The sequence below is a fragment of the Ursus maritimus genome, unplaced genomic scaffold (assembly GCF_017311325.1).
Source record: "Ursus maritimus isolate PB19 unplaced genomic scaffold, ASM1731132v1 scaffold_27, whole genome shotgun sequence".
Taxonomy (NCBI): domain Eukaryota; kingdom Metazoa; phylum Chordata; class Mammalia; order Carnivora; family Ursidae; genus Ursus; species Ursus maritimus.
Window position 1 is genome coordinate 27224567 of NW_024425230.1, and position 26811 is coordinate 27251377.

The following is a 26811-nucleotide window of genomic DNA, read 5'->3' on the forward strand; positions in this document are numbered from 1 at the left end:
AGGCGCCCCTTCTGTTAGTAGTTTTAAAGCTGTGGAAATGGTTTATTATATATTTTAATATGGAATTAGAAAATTTTAAAAAATAATTGCTTGGAACCACAAATAACCAAAAGAAATATAATAAGAGGCTCATAAAAAAGCATTCTGGCATCTGTGAGAATTTTTTCTCAAATTATGATATGTAGCTCTCCATACTTTCCAATGATTACTATAGTAGCCATGAATTTCTATTTCAGTTGAATATTTTGACATATTTTCCTTCTTAAAACATGGTAACTCATTTCTTCTTCAACAGCTCAGTCATTTCAGGAACTACCTGCAAATTAAAAAAAAAAAAAAAGGAATTAAGTAATTTGAGCCTTCAGTGTGATATGGTCACAGCTCCTTAAGAAGTACACAGAGGTAGGAGCGCCTGGGTGGCTCAGTAGGTTAAGCATCTGACTCTTGGTCATGGGATCAGGCCCTGAGTCGGGCTTGATCCCATGCTCACGCTCTCTCTTTTGCTCTCACTCTAAATAAAAAAATAAAATCTTCAAAAAAAAAAAAAAAAAAAAAAGAACAGAAGCCAAAGAAGCCATACGCATTGCTGTCGAGGCTCAAGGTGTGCCTCCGCCCTGTGATGCTCCCCATCGCTCTCCTCCCGTCTATGGGAATGTGGGACAACTACATGCCTTTTTTTTTTTTTTTTAAGATTTACTTATTTTAGAGAGTGAGGGAGAGCGGGGACAGCACGAGTGGGAGGAGGGGGAGAGGTAAAGAGAGAGAGACTCTCAAGCCAACTCCTCACTGAGCACAGAGCCCCATGGGGGGCTTGACCTCATGACCCTGAGGTCACGACCTGAGCCGAAATCAAGAGTCAGACACTCAACCGACAGAGCCACCCAGGTGCTCCAAGACTACAACCTTTGGAGGGAAGGCCACCCGGACACAAGGTTGTTAGGACCATGGGCACACACACTGCCTAGGAACTTTTTGTTTTTTTTAAATAAATAAAGATTTACTTATGCATTTTAGACGGGGGAGGGGCAGAGGGAGACTTTTTTTTTTTTAAGATTTTATTTATTTGAGCGAGACAGAGAGAGAGAGAGAGAGAGAGTGCCCGTGCACAAGCAGTGGGGAGGGGCAGAGGGAGAAGCAGACTCCCCGCCAGATGTGGGGCTCAATCCCAGGCAGACGCTCAACTGAGTCACCCAGGCGCCCAGGAGAGAGAGTCTTAAGTAGACTTCACACTGACCATGGAGCCCGACTTCACAACCCTGAGATCACGACCTCAGCCAAAACCAAGAGTCAGACACTTCACCTACTGCGCCACCCAGACGCCCTGCCTAGGGACCTTTCTGACACAATCACAAACCTCAGAAGGGCACCACAGCAAACAGGAGTCCACTTTTTCTTCTGTGAGGAAAGTAATGTGTATTTTTTACCTTCGTGTTTTCTGGGTATTCCTCCTTCCCTTACTGCACTCCTGCCTTTCCTTCAAAGTCCACACCAAAGTCTCTTGTTCAGACACAACCCTGTCAACCTCCTCTAGCACTTGTTTTCTCATTGTTCACTTGCTCACTCATCTTTCATTCCACAAACACTGTAGCTGCTTCCTCAGCACGTGTTCCTATCTTTTGGCACCTAAAAATGAGCTGCATGCTGAACCTTCAACTTCAACATTCTTTATTCAAGTAAAGGCCTTGCGCGAATGCGGTGTCTGGTCAGCAGACAGAGTAAGAAACCACAGCAAGGCAAAAGTGACCGAGTTGGCTCCCATGTTAAAAAGGATGAACTACTAACTCTTAGTCTTGGCAGTTCAGTGGCTGCAACTGGAGCTTTCAGTGTGAAGCTGCTTTGTGGCAGCCTGGACGACACAGGAGCACTGGGCACGGGGACTGCAGGGGAGTGTCGCATGAGCCCACCAGAAAACTAGCTGAGCCACCTGTGCAAAATATCAATTACCCAGCCTTCCACGGGGCTGGCGACTGTCCTAGCTCAGAGAGATCCCAGTTGAACTCGCCACTGATGAATACAGCCTCTCAATTATTTAAGAGAGCTGCATTTCCATTAGGTGGAAATAATGTGTTCGTACAAAATTTATTAAGGAAATTGTCGACATGTTGTTTCTTCCGAATGTCACTTTGTCTCCAGTCTATTAAAAGGCCCATGTTTACCATGGAGCCAGTAGGCATTAGCTCAGGGGCAGCACTAAGTGCTGGCACCACTTCTCCCAGCTCTGCTCGGTGGAGAGACCATGAGCTGATGTCAGTCACAGATGACATGTTAAACAAAACTCTTGCGGGGCCTACGTGTTTCATGAAAAATAGGCTAGAGCCCAACTTCTTTTAAATGAAACATTAACTTAATTAAGAACATACGATTTTTAAAAACCTTCCAGAATGTCTCCCTGCCACACTCCCCCAAAAAGGGTTGAGGGCACTCTGTCCATCATCCATATCCTTTTTTATCAGATCAACCTCAGACTTCCCAAGCATACTACACAATGCCTTATTAGTTAGGAAAAAGAAAACGCCACTCAAGTTCACTGAATGTCTGACAGCCTGAGCAAACTCAGAGATGCGGACTCTTATTTTTATTTTATTTTATTTTATTTTTTTTTAAAGATTTTATTTATTTATGTGACAGAGACAGCCAGCGAGAGAGGGAACACAAGCAGGGGGAGTGGGAGAGGAAGAAGCAGGCTCCCAGCGGAGGAGCCCGATGTGGGGCTCGATCCCAGAATGCCGGGATCACGCCCCGAGCCGAAGGCAGCCGCCTAACGACTGCACCACCCAGGCGCCCCCTCTTATTTTTATTTTAGATAGTGTAGCCAGAGCTCCCTAGTCAGTAAGACCAAATGAAAGTGAATTTATGTTTAAAATAAGACAATGTACTGATAGAAATCACAACAAAACTATATTTCAGTCGTTTAATTAGTATTTCCCCAGGGTAAGCACCATGGGAAAATAGAGTACAGGCTTAATTCTTGCCCACAAGGAGTACCACCCCCCTAGCTGGGGAGAAAAGACAGAGGCCTATGAGCCACGCAATCAAAAACGTGCCCATCTTACACTGCAATTAAGAAGATGAGAAGAACGGCACTAAATGCTCAAAATCCAGGAGTTCTGAGGAAGAGATTAAGTGTGGACTCGGAAAAATAAGAACATTAACATGGAGGAGAAAAGGATTCTGGACAAAAACTGAGGAGGCAGACAGAGATAAGCCCTGCAGGTTCCAAAGAGAGAGCATAAAGGGATTAGAATGACTCTAGTCAACAGCTACGTTGGGGAGAAGTGGAAAAAGTTTTTAAAAACAGGTGGTATGCAAAGTCCAATCAATGGGAATAAAACAGTCTCTTCAACAGAGATGGTGCTGTGACAACATGCCAAAAAGTGAAGATGGGACCTCACCGTGTTCACACCATATACCAAAACTAATCCAAAATGGATCAATGACTTAACTATGGGAGCTAAAACAATAAAATTCTTAGAAGAAAACTTAAGGCTAAATCTTCATGACCCTGGATTTGGCAATGGATTCTTAGATATAACACCAAAAACACGAGCCACAGAAGAAAAAACAGATGAACTGGACTTCATCAAAATTAAAAACTTTTGTGAAAAATTAAAAACTTTAAAGAAAATGAAAGGACCACCTACCTACAAAATGGGAGAAAATACTTGGAAATTATATATCTGATAAGGGTTAACATCCAGAATACATAAAAGACTCCTACAACTGAAGAACAAAGACAGACATTCAATTACAAAATGGACAGGGCCGCCTGAGTGGCACAGTTAAGCGTCTGCCTTCGGCTCAGGGCGTGATCCCGGTGTTCTGGGATCGAGCCCCACATCGGGCTCCTCTGCCGGGAGCCTGCTTCTTCCTCTCCCACTCCCCTGCTGTGTTCCCCCTCTCGCTGGCTGTCTCTCTGTCACATAAATAAATAAAATCTTAAAAAAAAAAAAAGGACAAAGGATTTGGATAAACATTTCTCCACAGAAGCTACACAAATAGCCAATAAGCACATGAAAAGATGCTCAACATCATTAGTCATTAAGGAAATGCAAGTCAAAACCACAATGAGATACCATTTCATACCTACCAGGATGGCTCTGATTTGAAAAATGAAAAGTACCAAGTGTGAGCAAAGATGTGGAAAAACCGGAAGGCTTGCACAGTGCTGGTGGGAATGTAAAATGGTGTAGCCACTAGAGAAAGCAGTTTGATGGAGGTTCTTCAAAAAGCTAAACACAGAATTTCCATATTACCCAGCAATCCGTAGGCATATACGTAAAGGAAATGAAAGTGAGGACTTGAACAGATACTTGTAGGCCTATAATCACTGTACTGGATTAAGCAAAAGTTTCATATATTTGACATCTACTAAAGGGCAAGCAATAAAAAATAAAGATAAACTGGACTTCGACAAAATGTAAACTTTTGTGCATCAAAGGACATCAAGAAAGTGAAAAGACAGGAGCTCCCCTCTACTTGCTAAATGGGATGCTGCCTGATTCATGACTTGTTTAATAAAGCCAATAATACAATAAACAGATAAAGAAGGGAGGGAGGGGGGAGGAGGGAAGGGAGAAGGGAAGGGGGATGGGGGATGGGAAGGAAGAAGGGAAGGGGGAAGGGAAGGAAAAGAAAAGAAACCCTCACACATTATTGGTGGGAATGTAAAACGGGCAGCCACTTTGGAAAACAGGCTGGCAGTTCTTCAAAATGTTAAAAACAGAGTAATCAAGTGACCCAGAAATTCCACTCCTAGATATATACCTACACAAGATGAAAACATGTAACTGCACGAAAACTTAAATGCTCACAGCAGCAATACTTATAATAGCAAAAAAGTAGAAACTACTCGGATGTCCATCAAATGAGTAATGGATAAACAAAATGAGGCATATCCGCACAATGGAGATTATTCAGCAATAAAAGGAAAGAAGTGCTGATACAGAAGTCAACACAGATGAACCCTGAAAACATCATGCTAAGAGGTCAGCCACAAAAGACCATATATTACATGATTCTGTTTATATGAAATGTCCAGGACTGGCAAATCCATAGAAACACAAAACCGATTAGTTGCTGCCAGGGTCTGGGGAGAATGGGGAACAGGAAGTGACTGAGAACAGGTATGCAGTTTCTTCTCAGTGTGATGAAAATGTTCTGGAATTAGATAGCTGATGGTTGCATAACTCTGAATATACTGAAAATCACTGAACTATACATTTTAAAAGGGTGACCTCTATAATTTGTGAATTAAATCTCAAGAAAGCTATTTAAAAAAACAACCACCACCAGTCAGGCAGTGTCCTATACTCTGTCACTCTCACTCCGATTATAATATTTACCATTTATTGAACACCTACTATGTACCTGTATGAAAGGACATACAAACACGTAGCCTAATATTTAACACCGACTGTCTGTACTAGGTACAGTATAATCTCACTGAGCCTTCAGTACAACCTTGTAAGGTAGGTATTTACATTGCTTTTGAGGAAGCTTACATTCAGAAAAATTAAATAACTTGGCCAAGATAATTTAACTAATATGTGGCCAAGACAGAATTTGAATTAAAGCTCTTAACTACTGTACTGTATTATTTTTCTTATATGAAGAAAAAAACCAACTTGTCTCTAACTCATGATAGTTGAAGAATGAAGTAAAACAATAACAATTAAAAAATAAAATGCATACACATTTTTACTCCAGACACAAAAAAGTTTGGTGGACATATCATTCAGAGCACTATTAGTCTGTTATGTGATAGTTTGAAACTTAAAGTTTTTACACAGAAATTTAGTCTAAAAGAGTCCTTTTTATACAACGATTATGTGACTTATGATATTCTTTTTCTTTTCTTTTCATTTTTTTAAAGATTTTATTTTGGGATGCCTGGGTGGCTCAGTCTGTTAAGTGTCCAACTCTTGATTTCGGCTCAGGTCATGATCTCAAGGTTGTGAAATCAAGCTCTGTATTGGGCACTGTGCTGGGCGTGGGGCCTGCTTAACATTCTCCCTCTCCCTCTGCACCCCTCCTCTCTCTCTAAAAAAATAAAAATAAAGATTTTATTATAATTTATAATTTATTTTTTTAAGTAATCGCTACCTCCAGCATGTGGGGTTCATACTTAAAACCCAAGATCAAGAGCCAGCCAGGTGCCCCTGACTTAAGATATTTTCTTTAAAATCTTAGTCTGAAATAGATAATGCTAACTAATTCTCATTCATGATTTGCATAACCATATTTTCACTTGTTGTTATACCTTTAAATATTTGATTTTTAAAAGACAAAGCACGGCCCTGCGCAGCACTACCCCGCCTGGCCCATTCTCCGGTCAGAATCACTAGGGTACTCATCTGTGTTATACTCATTCTGATTTCAACTGAAAAAACAATGTGATAGATACAGTCTAGGTTCCTAGAGGCCTGCCAAAGGTGAAGTCCTCTTTACTGCAATTTATCAAGGGTAGAGGAGTAGTGGTGAACCACCTGGCCAGAGTCCCTGATGAGTTAGAAAGGCAGGGTGATGAGTGAAAGAACAGAATCAGGAGCCTGGCTTAATTGTGCCAAAAACTTGCTGAGTAATTTCCTCAAATCCCATCTCTCTGGGACACAGACAACTTAAAAAGAACATAACTCGCTTGTGTTACACATGTAATAGCAACTGGGAGGCTACAACTCAAGTAGTAATTTCCTTTTAAATTTTATTTTTAAGTAATCTCAACACCCAGCGTGGGGCTTGAATTTACAACTCCGAGATCGAGTCGCATGCTCTACGAACCAAGCCAGCCAGGCACCCCTCAAGCAGATTTTTAATATTTTCATAATCTAATCAGTTTTCCCCCCAGACTGCTTTTTAAAGGATTAACTTTTCTCCCTTTATATTAATCAAAGGTATATATAACTGTGCTTCAGAACTTCTGAGCAGCATGCGATAACCACTGCGTTAATGTAACTGTAGCTATAAGCACATAAATGGTAGGTCTTAGTCCAAACACATTATCAAACGTGGGCTTCTTCAAACACCAAAAATAGCCTGAGAATCTCTGCTTAGAAATCAGCTCACTGAATCCTGAGGTCTCTTTTCACTTCCATCGGCTTAGGACTCTCAACAAAATACCTCTTTCGGCACACACACGTGCACACGCCCTCCCTCACTCGCATTCTCTCTCTCATGTCAAACCTGGGAGCTGCCCTTAATGCAAGAGGCATAGTGTGTACGACACCCTTCCACCAGTAAATGCTACAAAGATACTCCTGCCCCAAGGCAGGCATCCACTGTATAAACATCACAAATTTCCAATTATCTTAACACTTCATCTATTTATCAAGTAAGCCCACTCTGTAGGTTGTAATACATAGTAAACAAGAAAACAGAAAAACATATCTTAAAATTATTTGTAAACTTATTTAAATATTCTCTTGGAGAAAAATACAAGGCAACTACAGTAGATGTCTGTTTGCAAACATGTCAACCTGATACATGGTGAGGGTTCAGAGGTGTTTCATTTTTTTAATTGAAAAATCTTTACTCCTTTAAGCTTCTCGCTGTAGCTAAATGCTTGCTACCCGAACAAAGTTATCCTTGCACAGAGATCCAAAAAATTTCTCTTTCATACTCACTTTTCCTCCCACTGGTATATTGTAGTAGTCAAACTGTCACTAAATATTGTTTGTTCTTACACAGCTGGGCCAGGAAACAGGAGCAGCAGAACTACCCAAATCCTAAATTTCAATTACAGGACCCCAGGATCACTGAAGAGGGGCTGTATTCTTCCCAAGGCAAGATAGAGGCTCTTCGAGGGGCTGGGCGTGGGGAAGGCTGACGCAGGGCAACAGCCTCATTCTAGCCTCTGCATGAGCAGTTGAAGGGTCCATCATCACTGAGTATGCACATATATATACTTCAAAGTACAGATGTGCTCTCAAAGTACACTCAGTTCATCTGACTCATATATAGTGCTGGTGAAGCCACGGTAATGGGCCAATTCTCTTGTCAAGGGGACCACCATGGCTCTCTTCTCAGGCTGTCGCCTCTCTATTAAGGCCCACAATAGCTTGCTCTAATTCTGTGCGAGGGGTTCCTCACTCTAGCAAACCCACTTACTTCTCCCAGGGTTGGATGCTACTTTCAGAGCCTCAATGCCAGCATGAGTGATTTCTGCACAAGGCTACCTGGAAGTCTGTAGGCAAGCCCTGAGGGACAGAAAGAAACCAGGCCAGGCATGAGCTATGACCTTTAAATGTGGCCAAATGGTGCACATCAGTATAAGTGCACATCAGTATCATTAAAGTAATTTTGCTCATGGGGAGGGCAAATACAGGGGTGGTGGCGGGGTAGAAAGAGCACTCAAAGAAGTGGAGAATATGAGAATGGGAAATAAGTGTTCTCCCCTACATATATCACATTAGGAAGGCCTTTAACTCTCACATACAGCAAACAGAGCATACTTGTTGAGTCAGATAAGCTGGACTTGAGTGCCTAGTCTTCCCTTGGAAAGTTGTAGCATGGGGGCGCCCAGCTGGCTCAGTGGGAAAAGCATCCGACTCTAGATCTTTGGGTCATGAGTTTGAGCGCCATGGTGGATGTAGAGATTACTTAAACAAATAAAACTTTTAAAAGAAAAGAAAAGCTGTAGCACTTTCGGCAAATCTCTGAACAATGGTATTTGATGTGAATTTCTTTAAGGCACCTACCAAATACGATTCTAGGTCATAATTACTTGAGTCACTTCATATTGTGTACTGACTTAGTACATGAAATGCCAAAAGCCATGTGGATATTTTAAAAACAATATGGACTCCTTAAAGGTAAAGTTATAATACTCCATATAAACTTCATGTATTTATTAGGACAACTTCACAGTTCAAAACTGTGTACATATATTAATATAATACAAACACAGACAGACACACAAGTACACAAACACACAATGTTTTGCTATAATGGCTTCCTCTCTGACCAACTCTAAGAGGTTCTTGGATGACAAGTGAGGTAACAGCCATCTCTCCCAAGGCCAGCTTACCTTAAATAAATCAGCGACTATTCCATAATCTGCCACTTGAAAAATTGGAGCTTCTGGGTCTTTGTTAATAGCCACAATTGTCTGTGAAATAAAAACAGAGTTTGGCCTCTATCAAGAAAACATACCACAGATTCATGGTTCTATTTTAACATTCCCAACAACAAATTTATATGGTTAAAAATGTCTAGTGAATAAGATTAATTTAATTCATTTGTGTCAATATTGTAGATTTAGAAATTTCTGGGTTTGCACATAACAAAATTATCTCCCACACCACCATTAGCCCATCACAGTATTTAAAAAGGTTTTAAACCATTATTTTTCTAAGTCCTTTTCTTACATATGAAAAACAATGTTTTAGGAAGTAACAAATCAAAGGAGAGGATTCTGGGAAGATGGCAAAGTAGGAAGCATCAGGAGGAATCTGTCTTCCTACCTATACTGTTAACAACTGCACTGGCAGAATCTGTCTAATGTACCCATTTTGGAAATCCGGAGTCTATTGAAGGCTTGCAACTTCCAGGGGAAGGCTCGCAACTCTTAGTGCAGTAACAGGTACTCATTCCCCACCCCCAATGGCAAGCAGCTGTGCACATGTTCCTACAGGAGACAGTGGACAAAAAGAACCCTGTCCTCCAAGGACTGGGGACCTGTGCTTTGATCACTGACTGCTGCTACTGATCAAAGAGACGCACAAAGAGGAGGAAGACTACTGCCCTTGCACCTCCCCCACTGTCACAAGCCCCTCCCCTCCTCTGGCTGAAGTTACTCCAGGGCATTTAAAATGTCCAAGCACTTCTGCCTGCCTTCACTGTTCTTTTCTCCTTTTGGGAGCCAGACATTCAAGACTAGGACACTCAAAAGCAACGGCATATACAGGGAAAACTGCAAACTAACCTCCCATTACAGGCTCAGAAAAGACATAAAAAGACCTTAAGTTTATACCTCAGGTTAATCTTTGGCAAAGAGACAGTCTACAACAATCAAAAAGCAAGAATAATAAACGATAACAACAACAAAACAGCAAGCCCTGGGGAAGGAGGAGAATCTGATTTCCGGGAATACATTATTAGATTCAAATACCCAGTTTTCATTAAAAAAAAAAAAAATCACTAGGCATACTAAGAAACAGGAAAGTATGGGACCATTCAAGGAAAAAAAAATCAACAGAAACTGCTTCTGAAAAAGATATGATGGCATCTCTATTAGAGAAAGACTTTAAAACGACCACTTTAAAGATGCTCAAAGAATTATAAAGATGTGGAGAAAGTCAAGAAAACAATGTATGAACAAGATGGAAATATCAAAAAGAGATATAAAACCTAAAGAGAAACCAAAAAGAAAATTCTGGAGATGTAAAGTATAACAACTGAAGTGAAAAATTCACTGGAGAGAGTCAAAGGCTAACTTGAGCAATCAGAAGAGAGAATGAGCAAACGTGAAAGTAGGACAATGAAAATTATCAAGTCCTTAGACTAGAAAGAAAAAGATTAAAGAAAAGTAATCAGAACTTAAGGGTCCTGTGAGCCAACATCAAACAAACCACAATATGTATTGTGGGAGTCCCAGAAGAAAGAAAAGGGCAGAAAGAATAACTGAAGTTAAAGTGGCGGGAAACTTACTAAATCTGATGAAAAACATGAATATAAACATCCAAGATGCTTAACAAACTCCAAGAAAGATGAATTCGGAGACCTACACCGGGACACATTATAATCAAACTTTCAAAAGCCGAAGATAAAGAGAATCGGAAAAAAAAAAAAAAAAAAGGACACGTGACTCATTACATACAGGGGATCCTCAGTAAGAATACTGACGGATTTCTCATCAGAAATTTTGGAGGCCAGAAGGCAGTGAGCTGATACATTCAAAATGCTAAAAGAAAAAAACTGCTGACCAAAAATCTTATATCCACTGAAACTGTCCTTCCAATGACATTTTTGCAAAAATTAAAAAACCTATCCTAAAATTCATATGGAATCTCAAGGGATCCTAAATAGATAAAACAATCTAGAAAAGGAACAAAGCTGAAAGACCCACACTTCCTGATTTCAAAACTTACTAGAAAGCTACACAGAAATTAAAACAGTATGGCACCGGCATAAAGACAGATATACAGACCAAGGGGCTAGAACAGAGAACTCAGACATAAACCCTCACATATACGGTCAAATGATTTTTGACAGGAGTGTCAAGACCATTTAATGAGAAAAGGACAGCCTTTTTCTACAAGTAAATCACTATTTCTCCTACACAAACTACCAAAAGATCCTGTTATCTCCTATAAAATTTTTTAACGTGAATGGTTATAATAACAGATTAGGGAGAAATAGTCCTAAAAAAAGGTACATTAGTTGGTACATTTACCAACTATTCTATTATTAATAACAGATTTATATAGTACAAATAGTTTGGTATTCTCCACAGATGCATTTTTTTTAAAGATTTTATTTATTAATTTGAGAGAGCGTGCGCACACATATAGAAGGGACCGTGGGAGAGGCAGTCTCAAGCAGACTCTACACTGAACACAGAGCCCGAGGTGGGGCTCAATCCCACAACCCCGAGATCATGCTGAGCCGAAACCAACAGCTGGATGCTTAACTAACTGCCACCCAGACACCCCCCCCATAGACGCTTCTAACACCATTGTAATTAAGGTAAAATTGAAGTTGTAACTCTAATATTTGACTCTAATGTGGTGCTATTTTAATAGATTATGATTATTTGTATCTCTAGAAGTAAAATTAAGTTTCTACCTGCTTGTAACTCTATCACATGAAAACAGCTCGAACATATTTTAAGAGAATTTTGATATAGTTTGACCTAACATACAGGCTACATGACATATGTGTAACTCCCCTAGGGTCTCCCAAAAAGTTGAAAACATTCCAGAATATCTGAGATTGAAGCACAGCGTAGTCCAGGTAACTACTATTCCAGTCAAACATGTCATATGTATGAAAAGATGTGTGGTCAGAGACAAGAAATGATGGTTTCAGTATAAGCCTCAAATCCAAAGTCACAAGCACAAACATTTCAAATCACAGGCATTTGATTTGCATCGAGGTGTTTCTCTTCTGGGAATATGTAAGCCTGCTTCACAGGAACTAGCAGAGATTTATTTAATTAATGATGGTTTATGATTTTCCTGGAGGCCACCTAGTCAAACATCTGACAGTTTAATCATTTGAAAGCTTTTTCATTCCCACTATATAAAAGTTATTTTTAAAGCAAGAGCACACAACTGTGGACAAGGAACCACTGAAGTATTTAAGAAGAAAGATTTGGGATGGTTATAGTTTTTCAAATTACTAAAAGAGTATTCCTGAATTGTCAATGTAAATGAGTATCATAAAATCTTGCTTGCATCCTAGAGCTCTCTTAATTATGTCCTTATAAATTCATGCTCCTCTTCCCTACACAGCTTTTAAAGCACAGATTGTATTCAATGATATTAATATGTATATAGTTCAAAAAGTACTCATTACATTGATTTGATATAAAAACCAAATCTCATATTCTTTAAACTATATGATGATGTTAATTAAAACTATAACTTGTATGCAATGTGTGATTATCAGATTTAAGCCAATTACTCTAATATCCCATTTTAGACCTTAACCAAAATTACAACCAGAGATTGCCACGTCTCCCACACAAGGCGGTGATGACAAGAGGAGGTTTTTTTTATTTAAGCATCTCCAGCATCTAGTACAAAGTAAGTGCTTAATAAATATTTGTTGACTGCATAAACAGACAACATCTTGGCTCAAATTTATTCCTGTAGATGGTTCCCCAACACTGGTCTCCTTACTTCAACTGTCCCTTTTTTGCTTTAACATATACTAGTTAGTACATCTCTCCCTCAATCCAGTCCTGTTGCCACGGCATGACCATTTTTACCAGGATCTTGGCAGACAGAATCTTTTATTTTAGAGAAGCAGAATTCTAGATATGTCTGAACTCGCTCAGCTAAAAATATTTTTTAAGGCTGCTGGTGTTGGAGTGTTTGGTTTTTTTTTTTTTTTTCTTTAATGCAGCAGTACCATTTCCCCCACTGGCACTGCTTGTTTTCATAGCTCAGTAAAGAAACCTGCCATCCAACTGTGAAATCTGACTGGTTTTGGGCCAATTCATTTAGAGGTTACAAGGAGGTAGTGAATGCATTTTTTCAAGTTAGAAGTTAAACCTGTTAAAAGTTTTATTACCTTTTATATCAAACTTCCATCTGAATAGATAAAAGCTAGAGTGTCAGAAGCATCTTTGTCTTCATGAAAGACTAAGTTCATAATTCAAACTGTGCATTGGTATGCATGAATTAATGTGTCATATTCTGAAATATATGCTCAGAGAATCCTTACACAGGGCTTCCTGACATAGTCCAAAGTAGCAAGTTAGCATCCAGGGTTTCCTCTATACACTATATTGCTAACAATTACTGAGATATTAAGATGCTCCAACCCTAAATGTATCTGTCACACCTTAGTAACAAACCTGAGAAGAGGAGCTTTGCTGCCATGTGAGGGTGGGACTTTTAGGGGACCAGGGTGAAGAAGACAAAGAATCAGCGATCAGAAACCCCATAAACTAGATGGTCAGAACCTCATCAAGCTCTCTTCACCCTAAATTTTCAACCCATAGATGGTCAGAGCTGAAAGGAACCTCAGACATCATCAACAAACACCTATATTAGGCAAAGAACTGAGGTGCAGACAAAACACATCACGTGGTAAACTAGGGGCAGAGTTGGGACTCAGGCTCATACTTCTTTCCATAACATAGCACTGCCTCTCCTACCAATGGTACAGCTTCAAGCAGTGAACAGCACCTCGTATCTCTTTCTTTCCTAGACAGAGTGTTAATCTGAATGGTTGAATGCACACACATTGTAACTATATGGAAACAGAGTAAAACCAAAATTTTAAAATACGAAAATTTTTCTTTTAGGATTATTATTGTGTAGTTACCTTGCTGTCTTTCATCCCAGCTAAATGTTGGATGGCTCCAGATATTCCTACAGCAATATAAAGCTCCTGAAACAAAAGAGACCAAGTCATTAATATGTACTTATATATATTATATTATATCTTCCACAGTATTGTTACTAGCAATTCAAGTCTTAGGCTAAAAATATTTTAAATAAAATAGATGTGATATGTTTTACTTAAATTATGCTTTCCTCCTTCCCCGATCTAATCGATAGTCATCTTTTCCCTCTGAATTCCTATACTAGTGGTGATATAATAAATATACGGATAAAGAAAATCAATGAGCAGTAAGTATGTGCTAAGCATTTTACATCAACTGTTTCACTTAATCTCAACAATTTCCTGTGAGGTGGCACTTTTTGTCTGGGCTGCTTATTTAGATACCACATTTTAAATCATCACTGTATATATCCATTCACTGTATATATGTATCTATACACACACATACACACATACATGTATCAATCACATATATATCAACATCAATATATATATCCATATATATCCATTCACAATATACACACAATGTACATATAAACACATACTCACATATTAAAATATATTTTGACTAGTTTGCCTTCTCATAAAAGGATATTTGTTAAAATGATAATTAAGATATATTTATTAAACTTCATATTTAGAAAAAACAAAAGTACAAATCAGCCTTAAGAGGTTCTAAACACAGACACACATACATGTGCACATGCACACACAATCTCCCTAAGAAATACAAACCTTTTGAAGGAATTGGCTAAACCTCTGTATTTCAAAGTTTACAAAAGGACCCCCAGGCTGTAGTTTCTAAGCAAATGTTGATGATAATATTTGCACCCCTTTCTGACTCTCTGTCCCCAGTAATAACAAAGGGAATGACTACTGACTGGTGCTCTCTGCCCCCTTATCAAAAAGATTTCAAGTGTCCATGTTTGGAAAACTAGTAAGTGCTTAATTTAAAAGAGCTTAGCTGCTTCATTCTGTCTACCAGATGTAATTAAAGCTTTAACTGAAAAGCTTTTCCCCACACATAAACTGAACAAGCCCTGCTTTGAGTAGGGGGTTCATCTACCACGTAACCAAACTGATGCTATGGTTTTGTCACAACTGACAGCAGTCTCTCCTCAATACGAATAAGGTGGAAGGCACTGAAGGTGGCTTTGTCGCACTCAGTTTTATTACAGGGCAGATACTTTAAAGGCAATGACGGTGTCAGGCGGTCCCACCTTGTTTTCTGCACTGCTTAGGATTTAATTTAACAACTGCTTGCTCCAAAATGTGAGAGCATTTCAACCAAGATTTGAGGATAATGTCAGTAAATAATGCTATGATTTTTTCATAACTGCTCAGTGTGTGTGTCTGTATACAAGTCAATTTCCCCCTCTCAGTTTTTCAATTGTAAACAGGGGGTATAGCCCCCAAATTGGAGTTTTTTAAATAATTTTTTATTATGTTAGTCACCATACAGTACATCCTTAGTTTTTGATGTAGTGTTCCATGATTCATTGAAAATTGGAGCTTCTTAAAAAAGCTCCCCAGGATACTCCCCAGAGCTAAGAACCACTAGAATAGATGATCCCTCAGCTCTTATGCAGCTTAAAACTTACAACTCTTTCCAACAGGATCAGGCCAGGGGATGATATATACCCAGGCCTTATCTTTAAAGGCATAAAGTGGAGGCACCTGGGTGGCTCAGTTGGTTAAGCATCTGCCTTCGGCTTAGCTCATGATCCCAGGGTCCTGGGATGGAGCCCTACATCGGGCTCCTTGCTCAGTGGGGAGACTGCTTCTCCCCCGACCCTCCCCCCTCTTGTGCTCTCCCGCTCTCATTCTCTCTCTCCAGGCATGGCCACTACCATGAGTGATAAATAAGCGTCTTTTCTTTGAAAAAGCACCACTATTTTTTATTTAAGATTTATAGATAACTTCAACTGATAATTTTATCATTTCAGTTATCCTGACTAGCATTTCTTTCAAAAAAGGACAATTACTAAATTGTTAATAAAAAATATATATATATACTTATTAAGTCTCACATTCAGGAAAACCAGGCCAACAAGAAAGACAAACATCCAGATAGAAAACTGTCTCACTAACCACTCTTCCAAGTACGTTCTCAAAGCAAGCATTGGAAAAGATCAATAGTTCTGTAAATGAGTCTTTCTAACATACGTGTCTACATTAAAATTCAACAAGTCTTAAAAGCTCCATTTGCATCATAAAATGCTAATAAAAAATGTTGATCATTCTGGCAGTAAACATCTACATAAATATAAATGAAATTTACTTTAAACCCCCTGAGAAATGAGTACCATTGACTTTAACCATAAATGTCACTAAGGAAATTAAAGATTCTGGGCCAAAGCAAACCAAAGGGCCATTCCTGCCTTTCTGACCAGGGTGAGTGATCCAAATGGCTTCACATGACCAACAGGACCTCATTTTACTGTCTACGAACATGGTTCTCTGAATAACTATAAAAGCACTGAAACAATAACCAGAGAGTCCTGGGATTTGGGCAGCTGTTCTGAGATCTGTTCTGAGATCGGAGAGCTCTCTCAGGCAGGAAGAGAGACTTTTTTCTTTTTTTTAAAAAAACATGTACAGGCAATTTAGACTATTATCTTAGGATGCTTCCTTATGGCTCAGAAAGCATTTCTGTATTTTAATAATAATAATTAGTATGTATAAAACTCTCTACAGATGCTAATTTATGGAGCACTTTAGACACTGCTTCACAACATAACAAGGCAATCCCTGCCCCGAGGCACTTACCTTCTAAAATCAGAAAGTAAGATAATTTGGATAGAAAATTAGATGTGATTTTGGAAGGGGCAGCAATTAAGGGTTCAAAAAGAGGTAGGATTAAAGAAAGGAGCAGACAGAGAAGTAAGGAGGGGCAGTCCTGGAGATAAAATCCTGGGAGCCCTAACAAGGGGAGGGAATCTTGAAGTGAGATTAGATCAACCTACATGAGTTGGCAACAGTTTTGGTTGGTCATTCTGCAAATGAAGAATGGGGACTGGTGGGAAGAAGTAAAGCCACTAGGGCACTAAGAGGACCAGAGGTTATTCTGAAATATAAAGAAGGGACAGCACTTACTTCAACAGAAACAGCACCAGAAGAAAGCACAAATTCCTCTTCCTTTGTCACAACCTAGAAAGACTACAACTGTAGACCCATCCAAGGAACTCGGGCAGGGCTCTAGAACACCTTACAGTGAGCTGAGATGAAATAGGAACAGGGCTTGGAAACTGGAGCATCCTGTTTGCAAGAGGAATATGTTACTGTGGTTAAGAACCTAGGTTCTAGCACCTCATTGCCTATGTTTAAATTCTAGCTCAGCGACCTGACAGACACAGGACTGTGGGCCAGCTATTTCACCTCTCTATGCCTCAGCCTGCTCCTCTGAAAAACTGGGATTAGAAGAATCCCTACTTCAGAGGGTACTGTGAGGCTCCAGTCCTTAGCACAGTGTCCAGTTTCACAAGATACTGATGTGCCTTGAAGTTTGCTCAAATACTGATTCTCTCAGCCCACTGGCTGGCCAACGAGGCTCCTGGGGTGCTCGCTCTCAAGGCTACCACATACAGCTGAGCTACTACACTGAACAATTCTGGAGGGAGGCATGACTTACATCATAGTCATTACAGAACTCATTTTATTACAATAATTTCCCAACAGATGGCAGTAAAGTAACTTGAGAAAGAGGTACTTTTTCTCCTAATTCACACAAAAAAAGTTGTATGGACTAGAAGTACAGGGCAGCCAGAATCTCTGTGGTACAAACACTGTAATTTTCTAAGTATGCCGTAACAGGAAAAAGTTGAGAGACACTAGTTAACTATGATTTTACTGTTGATGATACTGCTGTTACACCTTACAGGTACTATATGTAAGGACAATTGCGATTCTTTGTCACATGCCCTCAAGAAGCTCAAAGTCTAACAACACAGGTTAAGGTAAAATAATAAAAGTCTATGATCCAATCTAGGGGGGAAAAATCAAACTATGACAGAGCTCTGGTCTCCTGTGCAAATGCTTTCCATACCTGCCACTAAGAAGTGGAAAGGTCTCTGGAAGCAGGAAGCAGATCAGGGGATGACATTCCTCTGTAGTCATTTCTACTCTCTGCCAAGCACGAGCCCACTTTTGCAGCTTATCCCATCTGCTCTGGCTCCCTCAGTCCTTCAGACAAAACAAGCTTTTATTTAATTTTTTCAAAACAAGCTTTTAAAAGCAGGTTTTACTGGTCCTAACTAAATGATAAACCTGTATGTCTGATAAACAGAAAGATGACTGGAATGAAATCTTAAAATACTTTTACAGAAATTTAACCAAGCTGTGGAATCAACATGGTCAGAGTATTCTCTGATAGGTGATTTCAGTTTTGGTTACTTTCTTCAGAAAGAATCAACATCACTCCTGTTTAACCCAAACCTTGTGCAGGAAACCTGGAATTCTAAGGGGTGTTATCTGAGTCCCACTCTCCAGAGGATTTTAGTGCAGAAGCTAAGGATAAAGCCATCTCTAACTTGCACATTATGATTTTTGTCTAATGCTGTTGTTAAATCCAAAAAGATTTATAACGTGAGCCACATATTTAATTTTTAAAATTTTTAAAAAGATTTTATCTATTTGAGGGAGAGAGCACGCCAGAGAAAGAGCACGATGGGAGCAGAGTGGCAGAGGCAGAAGCAGACTCCCCACTAAGCAGAGAGCCCAACATGGGGCTTGATCCCAGGACCCTGGGATCATGACCAGAGCCAAAGGCAGAAGCTTAACTGACTGAGCCACCCAGAAGCTTAACTAAGTTTAATGAAGCTTAATAGCCACATTAAATTAAAAAAAAAAAAGTAAAACTAATTTTAATAATGCAATCTCAATTCAGACTAATTACATCTCAAGTGCCCAACAGCCACATGTAGCTTAGTGGTTACCATACTAGGCAGTACAGATCCAAGATAATTTTAGAATAAGCTGAAGAACAGCTTTCTTGTAAACTCTACAAGAATACTATGGCACATGGTCTGACAGATCTAAAGATAAAATGATATTAGTCTCACGTGTCCGTCTGCTTTGCTCGTATTGGCTCAGAACAAGATCATTTATAGGTTGTTTTAAACTCTGAGAGAGAACCGAAAAGGAAAGTCAGCATTGTAACAAAGCTAAAGACCAGCACGAGAAGCAGCAGGATTAAACAAGAGGGCAGGCAACAGAGTCACAAGTAGATGACAAAAGTCCATCAAATTTTAGGTAGTGTGGACCATTACAGGAAAGCCAAAGGCAGATGAAAACCACTGGCTTAATACAGTAAATTCATACTCTGAAAAGAAACTATCAAATGTTACCCTCTTATAAGTTATAATTTCTCTTAAAACTCCAGAAGGCCCTGAAAAATCTATCCTTAAAAACACACTTTTCCAAAAATAGTATCTAAATATTTTGAATTTAAAAAAAAATTTTTTTTAAATAGAAATTTAAAAATACTTGGAATGAAACATCAAAAACGGCAAAGCTTATCAGAATTGTAGGATGCAGCTAAAGTAATAAAAAAAAAATTATACCTTTAAAATTTTTATATTAGGAAACAGGTGTATAGAAAATTAGTGAGCTAAGATCTCAATTCAAGAAAGCTGACAATGAGGGGCGCCTGGGTGGCTCTGTCAGTTAAGCATCTGACTACGGCTCAGGTCGTGATCCCAGGGGGATTGAGCCCCACGTCCAGCCCTGCATTGTGCTCCCTGCTCAGTGGGGAGTCTGCTTGTCCCTCTCCCTCTGCCCCTCCTCTCCCCTTGCTCATGCTCACTCGCTCTCTCTCTCACTTAAATAAAATCTTTTAAAAAAAGTTGAAAATAAAACCACTACATTTATTCGATCACTAGTGTAACTAAATAAATAAGATCAGAGAGAGATGGGTTCAGATCTTGACTATTCCACATACCCTCTGTGTTCTCAGGCAAGTTATTTAACCTCTCAAAATCTCAATCTCATGTGTAAATTGGAGATAAACAACTCTAGCTAATAGGACTGTTGTGATCATTAAATAACTCAATGCATGTGAAGTATTCAAAACAGGTTAGATGTTATTATTTATGGTATTATTATTATTACTAAATGATCACTAAATCTTTAAAGTAGAAGCACAAGCCAGCCAACTATTATCTATATTCCACTTTAAAGTGGCAACCACCACCTCAAGGAAGTGGTTACTAATTTGATATAATTCTTTAGGATAATCTATTGGGAAAATTTTTTTTATTGATAATTAGTTTCTTTATTGCATATAGTACTAGCCACAAAGTTGGAAATTCTGCCCAACTTTCTAGACAGTGCTGGCTGGCTTAGAAAGTTGGGGTAAATTTCTTTTACAAGATTCTAACACAATCTTATAGAGAGATACATACCCCAGACTCAGGTACCAAGACATATCATATTAGTTATATAAAAAATATATATATGGGGCGCCTGGGTGACTCTTGGTTTCGGCTCAGATCATGATCTCTGGGTCTTGAGATCAAGGCCTATGTTGGGCTCCATGCTTAACATTCTCTCTCTCCCTCTGCCCTTCCCCCCGACTTGTATGCTCTCTCTAAAAACAAAACAAAGTCCATATATATCCATATATATCCATATGAAGTTGAAATTACATGAGTTTATAATGTAAACTCATACATTCACTTTTTTCTGGAATTGGACAGTATTCTGCCTGCAGCAACTTCAGATCTGCTTTACTTTAAATGAAGTAGAAAGATTTAAACATTCACTTTTTTGTTTATATGAAATATGAATATGAGTGGAGTAGTTAAATCTGAAGCTTTCAGAGCAGAAAAGCCAAGCCAGTATTGCTTTATCTCTTTAAAATTCAGGTTTAAAATTTCTTTTCTACCAACAGTCTCCCTTTCTAGATAGAGTTGGGGAAGGAACATAAAAAACTACATTTCTTCAAAGACAAAAATTTTAAAAGACATCCTATAAGTAATTCTAGAGCTGAGAGATCCACTGTTATGTTCTCAACAATAACCCTCTGACAGCTTCAGATAGGACAACATTACAAAATGGCAAATGCTTTCTCAACCTTCTTGTTTAGAAGACTACAGAGGCATTACCTTAAACAGCAACTGTTACAGCTAAAACACAACACACATACACAGGACAAATGCCAGGTTAGGAGTTAAATGGAGTTTATCACAGCAAATAATGAACGTCTCTGAGAAGTAGATTAACCAAACTATATTTTCTAATTACTGCAAGTCTTCTGTGCATTAGTATTGCTATATTTCATCCTGTTGCTCATTTAAAAGGCCAAACTATTTCCTCTGTTTGCTAAATTGTGTTAAGTCTCTTCTCTTTTTGAAAGAGGCCCCAAAACACAAAGCACAACTATGTGTGGCTCTTTTCTCCAACAGCTCTATACCTGTGTTATGAAGTTCTCAGGCAGGATTATGGCTAAACCGAGTTTTACATGAATGGAGGACTTTACCCACACTCTTGATTTAAAGCTGAACATATGTCCCAAGCATTAGACAATCCTCCTATACTAGGACTAGCTCGGGTTTTTGTCAGGAGTCAAGATGGCACACTTATCATCACAGTTACATGAACGTCTATGATATTCTGGTAACCATGCTGTACTTTACATACATTGTCTCACTTAACTATGACAATAACTCTATAGGATAGGAATTACTACCATTTTATAGAGAAAGCACAGGGTCAGGCAGGCTGTGTGTTGTCCAAGGTTATGTATAGTATACCCACAAGGTTGGCTGCTGCTGCCTTTTTTTTTTTTTTTAAGATTTTATTTATTTATTTGACAGAAAGAGACACAGCCAGCGAGAAGAGGGAACACAAGCAGGGGGAGTGGGAGAGGAAGAAGCAGACTCCCAGTATAGGAGCCTGATGTGGGGCTCAATCCCAGGACCCCAGGATCACACCCTGAGCCGAAGGCAGACGCTTAGAGACTGAGCCACCCAGGCACCCCTACAAGGCTGGCTTCTTAACTCAATTCCTTTGATTTTAAATTCAGTACTTTTTCTACTATACCACAAATAACTTAATATTATGACAGTACTGGTAATATGCTTTAACGGAAACCACTAGTCTATAAAACTGCAGCAGATATATTTATCTTGGAGAAAAATCACTAACACAAGATGAGATGAGATGAACAGCTAACTTAAGTTTATATATGAAAAAGTACCATCAATTTTAGGGGTGCCTGGGTGGCTCAGTCCGTTAAGCATCTGCCTCTGGTTTGGGTCATAATCCCAGGGTCCTGGGACTGAGTCCCACATCAGGCTCCCTGCTCCACAGGGAGTCTGCTTCTCCCTCTGCCCCTCCCTCCACTCATTCTCTCAATCTCTCTTGCTCTCTCAAATAAATAAAATATTTAAAATATAATTTTTAATATTTAGCTATTTTGCAATTAAATGTGCAGCATTTACCTAATCCACTTCTATGCTAATTCACAGATTTTCCATTGTGGGAAAATATTCCTCAAGCATACCTGGAATAATAGAAAGCCAAGTTTATTATTATATACTTTGCTAAAACTATTCAGATGATTAATTTACATTGAAATATTTGGGAATATGCCATCAAAGCACTTAGATATAGAATCAGTCTATTACAAAGCTTCACATTTTAGCAGGTCAAATAAAAAGTTTGATTATCAAATTTTTTGTCAGCAAGGTTTTTTAATTGATCAAAGTCAGTTAGAACTTGCTAAATTATATATACCTACATAGAATTTTGTGGTAAGACACCTCTGAGATTATCTATGTAATCGCTTTATTTTATCAATGAAAAAATTAAGGTCCCACAAAATAGAGATAGCACTAGGACCTGACTTCCAAGCAGTATTTTTTCCCTTGCCAAGCTACCTCTTTCTTAAAATTACTAAGGAGAGTTAGGCCACTGCTTCTGCACAGCATTTCTTGATCTTTACTCTCAAATTCTTACGATAACTTCTATGCCAAGGACCTTATGAGAGCTACAAAGTAACCAGAGGAAAGCAGTTTGGCGGGTCCTCAAAAAGCTAAACACAGAATTACCATATGACCGAGCAATTCCACTCTTAAATATAAACCCAAAAGAACTCAAACATACTTGTATGTGAATGTTCATAGCAGCATTATTCACAATAGCCAAAAGGTGAAAACAAAACAACCCAAGTATCCACCTGCAGATAAATGGATATCCAAACAAAATGTTCATGGAATGTTAATGGAATATTATTCAGCCACAAAAAGGAATGAAGTTCTAATGCATGCTACAACATAAATGAAATCTGAAAACATGATAACTATAATAAGACACAAAAGGACAAATACTGTTATTATTCCACTTTTATGAAATATCTAGCAGAGACAAAAATCACAGAGACCTACAGTAGATGAGAGATTAGTAGGGGCTGGGGTGGGAGGGAATGGAGAGTTACTGCCTAATGGGTATAGGGTTTCGGTGTGGGGTAATGAAAACTTTTGGACATAGATGGTGATGGCTGTGTAACACTGTGAATGTAATTATTGCCACTGTATTGTACACTCAAAAATAGTTAAAATGGCAAATTTTATTAGATTTTACCACAATAAAAAAGTCATTAGAAAGTTACCACCTTGACAGAAGCCTTCACACAATTCTCCATCTTCAAAAAACTTAAGTTCTAGAATCTTGTGGTTTTGACAATTATCAAATTAAACAGTTCACATAACATTAAAAAAAATAACAACAATAACAGGGGAAACCAAGTACAGGATTTATGGGAATTCTTTGGAGTATTTTTGCAAATTTTCTGTAAAGCCAAAACTGTTCTCAAAAGTAGAGTTTACTTAAAAAAAAAAAAAAAAAGGGCAACCAGAGTTGTGAAGTTCAGCCCAAGTTACACAAAGACTCCTTTTAGTACTTTCTAAAGTTATAAGAATTTTAGTGGTGCTAATAATGTGGAAAAGGAAAGTGCCTATAAGAAAATAATAAATTTACCATTCATCCAACCTAACTAGAGACCCTCTAAGTAATTTCACTTCAAGGAAATGGAATACATTCTTTTGTCCCAAACACCATAGCATTTCCCAAATTCCTTCTCAGACTTTGTTTGGTTAATATTAATATATGACATTATATATTAATTATATATGTGTATATATAAAATAATTAGACTAAATTGTTCAAATATTCTTTTGTACAAGATTTTAAGTATTCCTATCTTTGGCCTTGAAGTGAACAAAAGGACTGAAGTACATATGCTAAATGATCAATTATCCTCTAAGTAAACATTTCTTTCTATTATAGTGTCTTACGTTCTCTGACATTCATGTGCGTGTTTATCACGTCTGAAGCTATACATGAGAAATAAATTAGCATTTACGTGAAAGAAACAAAAATACAATTAGAATAAGAACAGAAATTTAGAATAGTTTTATTCCTTTCCAGTTACCACACAAAGATAGCTAAGACAAAGATCTGTTGTCTACTCTTATTGATTTTCATGCCAGCTGTTAAATTAGATTGACTGCCTATACGACAACTGATCATAACAGTGGCATGCTTTTGAACAGCTATATACAGAAAAAGAGTTCAAAACCCTCCAAAACTTAAAAATTTCAACCTATATAAAATGACAGTGAATAAAAAAACTTCACTGATACTGGTCCTCTGGAATAAATGTTTAAAGAAATCAGTCTAATAAAAATTAGCTAAGAAATCAAAGCTATAATTTGAACTCAAAGATATAATCAGAACTAATTCTCAGCAAAAAAGTTTTTAACTATTGCACAACTGAACAATTTATACAGCCTAACCCCAGTTTATAAATTCTACAACTTCTCCTTTGTCATTTTAAGCTTCATCGTCAGGACTCTGATCATCCAGGCCGCGAAGCTACCTTTAAGAAGCATGCTTAGGGTGTTTTCTGGACTGCGGGTCCATACAGCAGTTCTCCCTGCCCTCTTGGGAATAGAACATCAATTGCTTTCAGCTAAATGCACTCACATATGAATATTTTAGTACAATTTAATGCTTCTATACCAATCCCAAAGGAATAGAGCATCAATTTGTGAACACAGTTTTCCTGGAGTTAAAAGCCAAGCTGGATAATGCAGTACGAAACCGCTTGTCAATCTTTAGCTTTTTAGCAAGTCAGAAAAGCAGTCCATAAAGTCAGTCCCAGCTGTATACAAATAACTCTATCAAGTTTGTTCCTACACAGACTTTTCAACATTAGTGAATTTTCAAAAGAGAACCCCCAAAACAAAGTTTCTTGTATTGGTAAATTCCCCCAAACTACTTGTTCACCTAGTAACTATTCATCTACTCTCAGAGTTGATCTGTTAATAAAATACCAAAATATAGACAAAGTAATCGACTTCCACTAAGAAGCTGCACAAGTGTAAAAACACATCTCCCCGGCAGTAGGCAACAGATTCTTTAATGATTGCAGTATGCCTATGTTTGGATGCATAGGAAGGCTAAGTCACAAACAGAGCTTCTAAAAGGCAATCCAGAGAAAAATGTAAAACGGGAACTACCATTAAATATGCCAAGGCTTACAAAGTCATTAGAATTGAATTCTAGTCATAGCATAAACATGTCAATCCACTAAGCTCAACAAATATTAATTAATGTCCTAACAAAATCCAATAAGACTGTCAAATATGAGTTATAGAAATAAGATTTCAATACCTGTTCATAACTTCAAAACAAAAAAATCTCTTAGCAAACAAGGATTTGTATAACTGTAAAAATAGCTAACACAGAGTACTTATACTATATGCCAGGTACGGTTTTAAGTGTTTTACATATACTCTACCATGAGGTAGAGACTATTACCACCATGATTTAGTTGAAAAACTGTGGTACATAGAAGTTAAGTGAAAGTTAAGTTACACAAGCAAGCAACTGTTATATGACACTATTACAGAAAACATCTTTAATCTCATAGAAGATAACTACTAAAATGAGATAGCAAACATCATACCTAGTGGTGAAACCTATTAGAAATTACTGGAAAATAAGGGACAGGATGTTTATCATCACCACTTCCATTAACAAGTCCAGGGAGCCACAGGTGACATAGTAAGAAAAAAAAATTAAACAAAAGGATGAAACAAAATTTCATTATACCCAGAAGACATGACTATGTATGTACAACACCCAAGAATCTACAGATAAATTAATAAAAGCAATAGATGAACATAAATTGCATTCCTATTTATCTACATTTATAAAGAAATTATAAAACTACCTAAATAAATGGAAGAAATAAAATCATGTTGTATAGAAGACTAAATATTGCAAAGACATCAACTCTCCCCAAATTAATCTATGCATCCATAGTTCCTCACTTGAAGAATTTTTGCTTCTGAGTATTTGCTACAACTTGTACTTTTCAAATCCAGAAGTCACTAATCAAATAAATTTTAAAAAACTATAATGAATTTGCATGAGTGCACATTTAAAGTGCTTATGAATCTCAGAGACTGCTATGTCCACTCAGCAGTTGTGTCTCAGCTATTTAACTGACAGGATCAACTCTCATGCTCACACTGTATAACTACAAAGTAATGAGAACACAAGGAGGTATCTATTTTGAGATTTTTTTCATCTTGTTGCTTAACTGAAGTCTTTGGACAATGATTCAGAGCACCTATTTCTGTAGTCTCAGGAGCCATGAAGAGAAAACTGCCCATCACCTCTCAGCTTCTGAATTTGAGCTCCTTTACCAACTCCCTCCCGCACACCCGGACTCACCACTCAATGCTCCCAGCCCGCATACCAAATCTCACCCAGGCAAGTCCTCAATCA

General features: G+C 38.2%; 1 protein-coding gene across 1 annotated transcript in view; it reads right to left on the reverse strand.

Annotated features, from left to right (window-relative positions):
- Positions 1–18: 18 nt before the first annotated feature.
- ETFA (electron transfer flavoprotein subunit alpha) overlaps positions 19–26811 on the reverse strand; it is a 75673-nt gene continuing 48880 nt past the window's right edge. The window contains exons 10-12 of the mRNA XM_008712062.2: positions 13993–14058; positions 9023–9103; positions 19–316 (exon numbers count right to left, since the gene is read on the reverse strand). Of these exons, the coding sequence (XP_008710284.1) occupies positions 278–316; positions 9023–9103; positions 13993–14058 (186 nt within the window). The 3' untranslated portion in view covers positions 19–277. The remainder of the gene's footprint in view (positions 317–9022; positions 9104–13992; positions 14059–26811) is intronic.